Raw genomic sequence first — 8,990 nt, forward strand, 5'->3', positions numbered from 1 at the left:
TTTAACATCCCTCGAATTAATATGGTCCATCCGTTCAAAAAACCCTTTCCCAAAACTCCATCCCCTTACTCTCTTCTTAGGGGCTGTTTGGTTCGTTTTTTAACTCGGTGGAAAAGTTTTACACCGTCTCCACATCAGATTTTTCGTGCCCACGTAGGATATAAGTTTTCCGTCTGTTTTTTTCCCATCTTTGGTTCGCTAGGGTTGAAGAAGGGAAACTCGGTGAAAATCGTCGCCAGATCTGATTTTTTTCTCCCCCAATTCCTTCCTCAACCTCGTGAAATCGACGAAAACTGCAGCCACGTCGGCTTTTTGCCATATAAACAAAAGTTTTCCCTTTTTTCCATGCGAACCAAACACAAGAAAAATAAATACATTGGTTTCCCACCATTTTTTTGTGCGAACCAAAGCGAAACAATCTATTTCTTGGAAAAATTTGGAAAACTCAAAACTTATGTTTTTGTACATGGAAATGCATTTTCCTATATCTAGGAAACGAACCAAACAGCCCCTTAGACCAGATCTGCCCACCAGCCCCTCCCCCCATCCTCCTCTCAACCCGCGCTCAGACCTCGAGCCTGCCGTCGCTCCACTTCGCGGGCAGATCTCAGCCAACGAGCACATTGAGGCTAGACAAACTCCGATTGAGGCAGGCCCTCTGTTGTTCTATTGTTGCAGATAGACCTCCTAGATGATTTTTTTAGTTACTCTTTTGCCCGGAGGAGGTATATTTGTTTGGAGGAAAAATATATGTCCTCTTTTCATGAGGTCTATTTGCTTGTTCGTCTGCTAGCTTGTTTTCTCATGAAGTCCATAATCGAGATATTATTTTTAGCACAATACCTCTAATTCCTTACGGCCCACAATTATGAACAGTTGGATCAATCTAAAAGTTGCATACGAGCAAGCGTTCGGCTTCCGCTGCGACAACCTGGGGAAGGCGGTAGAGCACGCAGGAATTGCTTGGCACGGCCGACCTCACTCAGGCCTCGATGATGCCCGTAACACGGCCCGTCTACTCTCTTGCCTAATGGGCCTGGGCTTCTGCTTCTCCATCACGGGCTCCCTTGTGGGCCCAGACGGCCCAAGTACCGCCCCGGATACAAAGCCGAAAAAGAAAATGATATTTTCCCCTAATTTTTTTAGTTTGTCTAGCCTCAATCGGAGTTTGCCCTCGAGCCCGCCGCCCCACTTCGCCGCCAGATCTCAGCCCTCCAGCGCAGGTCAGATCTCATCCCGCGGTGTTTGGCGTTCCATTGGAGCGCCAAAACACTCCAAAATGGAGTTTTGGCGCTCCATTGGAGTTGCTCTTAGGGTTTCGGGTCCTCTCCACTTTCAAAAAAGTAGTGAAAGGACCACTACATAATCAAAATCATTAATTATCTAGTCTACAATTATGATTTTTTTCTTTAAGAGCAAATTAGGAATGAGCGCAATACATGGGGGTACGGTAAGTGTTAGATTTAGATTGTATTATAACAGCCTATTAAATAATAAATGATTAAGATTAAAAGTAACGGTCTCTTAACTATTTTTTTTTTATAGTGGGGAGGATCCAAATTCATAATTTAGACATATAATCAAGACCTATTTAGTGTGTAACTTCAAGGTGAACATTATGTACCCTAACCACGTGTATTACGTATTCTCAAACCTAAGCGGTACCTAATTCATCATCAAATGAAACCAAACATAAAGCCCACTTTGAGGCCCATTAAAGAGCCCCTACCCCAATTTGAGGTTTGCTCAGAGTCCTTAAAGCCCAGCCCTTCCCTTTCCAGTTCCTTCTTCTCCCCGGTCGAGTCCCAATTTCCCGTCAAAAACCTAGGGTTTCCGATCAAAAACGTAGGAAGAAAATAGAGGGAAAAAAACCGCTAATTCACAACCCCCCCCCCCCCCCCCCCCAAAAGAAAAAAAAAAAAAAAACACAAAAAATCCCCAGATGGGCAAGAACGATTTCCTCACCCCCAAAGCAATCGCCAACAGGATCAAAGCCAAGGGCCTCCAAAAGCTCCGGTGGTACTGCCAGATGTGCCAAAAACAATGCCGAGACGAGAACGGGTTCAAATGCCACTGCTTGAGCGAGGGCCACCAGCGCCAGATGCAGGTCTTCGGCCAGAACCCCCACCGCGTCATCGACGGCTACACCGAGGAGTTCGAGACCATGTTCCTCGAGCACATGAAGCGGTCCCACCGGTTCTCCCGCATCGCCGCCACCGTCGTTTACAACGAGTACATCGCCGACAGGCACCACGTTCACATGAACTCGACGCAGTGGGCGACGCTGACGGAGTTTGTCAAGTATCTCGGGCGGACGGGGAAGTGCAAGGTCGAGGAGACGCCGAAGGGGTGGTTCATCACTTACATTGACCGGGACTCGGAGACTCTTTTCAAGGAGAAGATGAAGAACAAGCGGCAAAGGTCGGATCTTGTGGAGGAGGAGCGGCAGGGGGGGCTGACGGAGAAGCCGTTGGAGAAGTTGAAGTTTGCGATTCAGCCCACTTCGAATGCTGCGGAGAAGCCTGCGGCCAGAAGCGCGAGATTGGGGTTTGAGGAGGCAGCGGAGGAATCTGAAAGAGGCGCTAAGAAGGGCAAGGGTGTAGCTGTCGGGTCCTCGGCGTTGGACGAGTTGATGAAGGAGGAGGAGAAGGCGAAGGAGAGGAGCAATCGGAAGGATTATTGGTTATTTGAAGGGATTGTAGTCAAAGTAATGAGCAAGACTTTGAAAGAGAAAGGGTATTATAAACAGAAGGGAGTTGTGAAGAGGGTTATTGATAAGTATGTTGGTGAGATCGAGATGTTGGAGAGTAAGCATGTGTTGAGGGTTGATCAGGAGGAGCTTGAGACTGTGATTCCACAGATTGGAGGGATCGTTAGAATTGTGAACGGGGCTTACAGGGGATCGAATGCGAGGCTTTTGTCGGTTAATACGGAGAGGTTTTGCGCGAAGGTGCAGATTGAGAAGGGGATTTATGATGGAAGGGTGTTGCAGGCTGTGGATTATGAGGATATTTGCAAGGTTTTGCAATGAGAATCAAGATTGTTAGGTCAGTTCTGCTCGTACTTTCTACCGTTCATATGTGTAATTTTATAGAGAGTAAATTGTGTTCATGTAGAAGGATTGATTCTGGCATGTTATATAACTGTTTTTGTTTCACCACGAAAGTAAATTTTAGAGCTCACTCGAGAGCATGAAATGAGTTTTTAAGAACTAGAAGAGTTAATTGTTGAATGCACTTGATTATTTATGGTACAGATGGTGATTATACTTATGATATTTTGTGTGGTTAAATATATTGATAACTTTCTGGGTGCATTGTGTTGTAGAAATCTTCTCCCTAGCTGCATCTGATCAAAGGATTTGCAGAGCCTTTTATGGTAATACTCTTATACCATCAAATTAAGAACTTCCGCATATAAAGCCACTAGTTTTTCTAGGTCAACAGACTTGAATAATAGGCCATTGTATGTGTATTCTCTTGCTGACAAATTATCTTTAGACCTACAACTCTTATAATTGGCCACTGTGTGTGTTTTTTGTGGGCTGATCAGATTGCTTATTAGCCTGAGGAGGCCCTCTCGGATTAAACCACCATTTAATAGTCTAATGATAGTAGGGCATTGCACCTTGCCATGACATTTTAGGGTACCATATAAAGGGAGATTCCATGATAAGTCTCTGTACAAGTTAAGCTGGACTTATGGCTTGTAATAGTAGGCTTTTAGCTCCCACCATTTTTATCAAAAAACATAGTAGGATTTTATTTTAGAGATAGATCCATATGATAGATGGGCTTTATCCAAAATCTGTCGCTTGCACTTGCCAAGAAAGCGAGGAAGTTTATTGCCATAAGCTGTTTGAATGTAACAAGAAAGCAGTAGAAAATTTGGATGGATATAGTGGTATATAGAAATTTTGTCAAGAAGGGGATTTAATGCATCAACTAGACAACTACTTTGGACTTTTTTTAGATTGCAAAATGTCGAAGGTTATCATCAGGATATATAGTCTGACCTCTTAGTTGATCAATAATTTTCTTTGATTTCAACTCGTGCGGATTACTCTTGCCTGTTCCTCAGTTTAGTCAGCTTAAAGCATGTCTACACTGTTAGTTTTTCTAGTGCATATATCATAGAACTCGGAACTTTGTGCATCAGTTTTATTCTTCCTCTAGTGCATATTAAGCTGTTAGTTTTTCTAGGAACATGTTTATGTAATTTTTCTTAAATATATCTATATGACAATCTTATGATAGTAAGGTTTCAAAAACTGGAAGGGCAATCATCCACATATATTTTCTGCTTAGAGATACATGGATTATGTTAGCTGGAATTGTTTATGACTCACAATTCAGTTGGTTGGATGAAGAACGGATGGATGTTTGAATGCAAGCGGATTATTCTCAACAATTAGTATTCAAGAGGAAATGCTAGCTCACATGCACTGAGATTGTTTGAGGGGGAAAAAACTGAAATTGCAGATAGAAGAACCGTGGATATACTTCTGTATTTTTATTAGAGCGGTGATAGAACCTGATAAATTTGCGGTATCTAATTGGATCATGAAAAAGATAAGGTTAAGCAATTATGTCAGTTGAGAAAGCTTGTGCTAAATTTGGAATCAGAAAACTTGATGAGTATGAGCTCTAGTGCATGGATTTACAAACACTCAGTGAGTTATAATCGTATTACGATTACTGAAGAGAATATAATGGCTGGGCTATGATTTGATATCCTACTTGGTTTAGTATTTATATTTCGTAGATGATGACCAGATTTAGGTATTCTCTGCGGAGCACAAAATCCGCCTCTGCAATTATCCTCCACCTTCGCTACCTTTCGCCTCACCATTGAAATCCTGGGCTTCCTGCAACCATGACATTGTACAACAACTTTAAACTGATTTTTTGGGATCACAATGTAATGTGTGGGCGGGATCCATTGGGCTTCTTCGTTGAAACAATCGAGATCGTACTCATCGTCACCTGCAACAGCGTTATTATCACCGTGGCCGTCATCGCCGCCGTTGTCCAACATTGTACCACTCTCCTTGCCGCTGCAATCTTCAACCACACCAGTTGATATTCTTCCTCTTTGCTTCCCTCACGGTGGCCCAAACCCCTCGTAATAATAATACAAGCTTGAGTCTGTACCTGTTGCCTCTTCTTGGTGATTGCTATCGCGCTGCTTGCCCTTGTCAGTTACAGCTGCGGAGGGATCGTTTGCTCGATGGTTGGAGGTGTAGGCTCTTATCTGGGTGAGGTGGTAGCTGCATAAGGAATTGGGGAGCTGAGCGGGCCTCTTGCAATGCCATCCCTTGCCATCGCTCTTCTTGCAGTGCTGCGCAACAAGGCTTACTGTCTGAAGTCTTCACGGTATTATTCTTCCCTTTTCCTTTGCTTGCCCTCTTCCTCTTTGTCGTTCTCTTTTCCTCGGTCTCCTTTATTTCCCTTAGAGTTAGCTCACCAGCAGTGCTGTATATGTTTATGCAGAATGAGAATGATATATTAATTGTAGCTGCATAAGGAACTGGTCTGGTCTTCTGCTTTGTGATCGGAAAGACAAGCGACAAGTCTAAAATGCCGGCATTTTAAGAGTGTGGTAACTTGTTGAGTCGCAGATGTTCCTAACTATGTAAACTTTTGAAGCAGAAACTTGATGAGTAAGAACTCTTATTATAATAGGATTCCTTTTGAAATAGTAGAGAAATTTTAGCTGTGAGATGATTAATTTAATTAGAAAATGATTTTGTGAGTTCTACTTCATGTTGTGTTTGGATTAATTTAGAAAAATTCGTGTGTTTTAGTTGTGTTATAATTCTAAAATAATGATTTAATATAATAAAATAGGTATTAGATTAGGATAAGGATTTGAAATCTCAGTTGGGTTATGGAATATTGAGTTCTTATGGCGTTGGGATTAATTTTAACAAACACTGATTTAATGAATAAAGAGAGTACAACACTAGGACCACTAGGACAAGGATTTCATATCTACTCGGTTTAGTGTTTGTATTAATTCCTATATAATAAGAGCTCGGCCTGATTTCTGTGCGTCAACAAAGCCGAGAGCAAAACAAAGCCGAGAGCAAGAGAAGGGAAAAAGTTTTCTTCAACCAGCCAATTAACAGCGTCTTTCTTCTGCACAATGCTGAGCAAAGTCATCAACTCTAATTCAAACCTCCGTCACCGTCGTCAGTGCTTATCCTCCGCCTTCAATGTCTTTTGCCTCGCCATTGGAATCCTCGGATTCCTCATCGGAGCCATGGCTTTATACAACTACAGCAGCTTCAACCTAACTTCATGGGATGGTAATGGGACTGTGGGCGGATCCGTTGCACCCGCACCCGGCTTCAGCAAGAGGCGTCGGGTGCTCGGATTTGTAGGGGTGCAGACAGGGTTCGGATCAACAGAGAGGAGGAAAGCCCTTCGAAAGACTTGGTTCCCTTCCGATCCTCAAAGCCTTCGCCAACTCGAAGAATCGACGGGTTTGGCTTTCCGATTTGTGATCGGGAAGACAGGCGACGAGACCAAGATGGCGGAACTTAGAGGGGAAGCCGAAGAGTATGACGACTTCTTGATGCTGGATGACATCGAGGAGAGTTATAGCAATCTCCCCGCCAAGACCATCTCGTTCTTCAGAGCGGCGTACGAATCGTTTGACGCTGATTTTTATGTCAAGCTTGACGACGACGTTTATCTAAGGCCGGGTCGACTCTCTCTCCTCTTGCAAAGAGATCGCCCCCACCCCCTCACCTACATCGGGTGCATGCACAAGGGTCTGGTCCTGACTGACCCAGGACAGAAGTGGTACGAGCCTCGATCAGATTTGCTCGGCCATGAATATTTCTCTTACGCTGGTGGCAGCATCTACGCGCTATCGTATGAAGTCGTTGAGAACTTAGTTGGCTTGAGAAGGGACGTCGTTCGTTTGTTCAGCAATGAAGACGTGACGATCGGAGCTTGGATGCTGGCCATGAACGTCCATCATGAAGATGACCGGGCACTCTGCGAGCCTGAATGCAGGCCGTCGTCGGTGGCTGTTTGGGACGACGGGTGCTCGGGGCTATGCAATCCGGAGGCGAGGATGTTAGAGCTACACGAAAAAGAAATATGCAGGGGGTAATCACGGTTTATAGTAAATAAAATAATCACTGTGACATTACAAATGTATTTTTCTCTTGTATGCAGAGGCTATGATCAATAGCTAAGCAATTGTGCTGAGAAAAATGGTGGATTTCAGTTATGCCTTTGACTTAGTAGCATCAAAATTATGAAAGCATAACATATTGTACGTATGGATGTTTCATATTTCGTAAGTTACGGCACGAGGTGTTAGAATTGATGGTGCTAATTTGACGTTAGGATTGATATAGAAATAAATAAGTTCATAGGAGTATGTGTGATAACCCCTAAAATTTAGGGTTTTATTGGAGTAAAAAATAAGTGGGTTTTTGACGGGAGGGCTAAATTCTAATAATTAATCATGAGCCCAAACTAAATAGCTGATCGCCCAAATAAAATTAGGCTTTACGTAATTGCGCCTAAACCAACCCCAAGTAAAACCAGTTCCAACTGCCAACCCAATTTTTACTTTGACAAACTTATTAGAGCCCACAATTTTGGTTTGGTCTGGTTAAAAATAATTAGTCATTTGCATGCTGTTTTCGTTTTAACTGTTTGATCTTTGTCCAAATTCTTTTTCTTATTTATCAACTGAGAAACAAGATCTAAAAAGAAAATATGGTTCACTATGCGAATGACGAAATTCATTTAACCATAGAGTCATATATCCAGATATAGCTGCTTGAGTAACAAATTTCGAAAAATTTAATTAGATACATGAATATTTAATTTCCCCCCTTTTTGTTTTTTAAACATTAGCCCCCCTTTATCTCCACCTTGAAACGTGAGCGGCATTTTTTTCATGGTACATATATGACAATCTATTTCTTCTCTTGGTACCATCCACATTATATATTCAAAAAAAAAAAAAAAAAGAGTAAACGATAAATATTATATATTCAAAAAAAAAAAAAAAAAGAGTAAACGATAAATATATAGTCTTTGTCACTACTAAGATTTTCTTCTTTAATTTATATCTTCTGTTTACTTTCGATTTTTTTTTTCTTTAACTATAACTGCTACTTTGCTAGGCATTGACCCCAATTCATATTTTAAACTCATCCCTCTTTCTTCTCATATCTTTTGTGAGACTATATTTACATATTAATAAGCTCAACAAAAAGTGTTTTTTTTTTCAAATGCAAATTCCATGTTCTAATGATTTAGGTGCGAGAAAATTGAATCCCTTCATGCTAAAGTAAGGATTTCTTTATAGTCAAAGATCTGATTTTGTAAAGGAGATAAAATTTCACTAGGATGAATAACAGTAGTTATCCATGAATAATGAAAATTTCTTGCTTAAAGTTTTAATAAGGACAATTAATCTTAATATTGCATTAACTCCTAGCAACATGAAATCATATACTAGAAGATAGAGGACGAAGACAACCGATCCAACACAAATGTCAATGCAAGTATCATCTACTCATATATCGATGTGGTCGCAATTGGACATCACGTCGATCATACTGATCGAAATAATAGCAGACAGCCAACCATACGCAGATTCATCCCATATGAAAACGTTTTTATCTCATATCTTCCTATTAAATTCTCTATTAGATTTATGTAGTACTAAAAAGAGATCCTCTCCACTGTCAGAAAAATAGTATAAAGAGCACCATCTTATTAAAGGTCGTCGATTTGTACGCATTGCTAATTTGCACTCAGAGACGAATCGTCCGCCAAATAGATCCATAACTACTAATTAGATAGCAATCCCTTTATTATCGTTTTTGGTGATCGATGATCTTCTTTTCCCATTCCTCAGCGAGTAGACGACCACCTTACTTTTTGAGGAATGTGTATCTCACTAGAACTCCCAGCGACCGCTAGGGAGCAGTGAGATGACCAGATTGCGCTCCT

General features: G+C 41.6%; 2 protein-coding genes across 7 annotated transcripts; both read left to right on the top strand.

Moving 5' to 3' along the window:
* Positions 1,917–5,075, top strand: LOC109819652 (KIN17-like protein). Of its 2 annotated transcripts, none has more exons than XM_020385450.1 (2): positions 1,917–3,047; positions 4,776–5,075. In XM_020385450.1, the coding sequence occupies exon 1, from the start codon at positions 1,943–1,945 to the stop codon at positions 3,029–3,031; it is 1,089 nt and encodes a 362-aa protein (XP_020241039.1). In that variant the 5' UTR covers positions 1,917–1,942; the 3' UTR covers positions 3,032–3,047; positions 4,776–5,075. The 2 variants fall into 2 exon arrangements, with proteins under 2 accessions (XP_020241039.1, XP_020241040.1); XM_020385451.1 differs by lacking the exon at positions 4,776–5,075 and adding an exon at positions 3,328–3,384.
* LOC109819653 (probable beta-1,3-galactosyltransferase 14) lies at positions 3,335–7,307 on the top strand. 5 transcript variants are annotated; one of them, XM_020385455.1, is made up of 2 exons: positions 3,335–3,378; positions 6,161–7,307. In XM_020385455.1, exon 2 carries the CDS (start codon positions 6,265–6,267, stop codon positions 7,123–7,125), a length of 861 nt encoding a protein of 286 aa, XP_020241044.1. In that variant the 5' UTR covers positions 3,335–3,378; positions 6,161–6,264; the 3' UTR covers positions 7,126–7,307. The 5 variants fall into 5 exon arrangements, 4 of the variants coding, with proteins under 4 accessions (XP_020241044.1, XP_020241042.1, XP_020241041.1 ...); XM_020385453.1 differs by having other exon boundaries at positions 3,361–3,378; positions 6,120–7,307; XM_020385452.1 differs by lacking the exon at positions 3,335–3,378 and adding an exon at positions 5,211–5,375 and having other exon boundaries at positions 6,120–7,307.

The sequence above is a fragment of the Asparagus officinalis genome, chromosome 8 (genome assembly GCF_001876935.1).
Source record: "Asparagus officinalis chromosome 8, Aspof.V1, whole genome shotgun sequence".
Lineage (NCBI taxonomy): Eukaryota > Viridiplantae > Streptophyta > Magnoliopsida > Asparagales > Asparagaceae > Asparagus > Asparagus officinalis.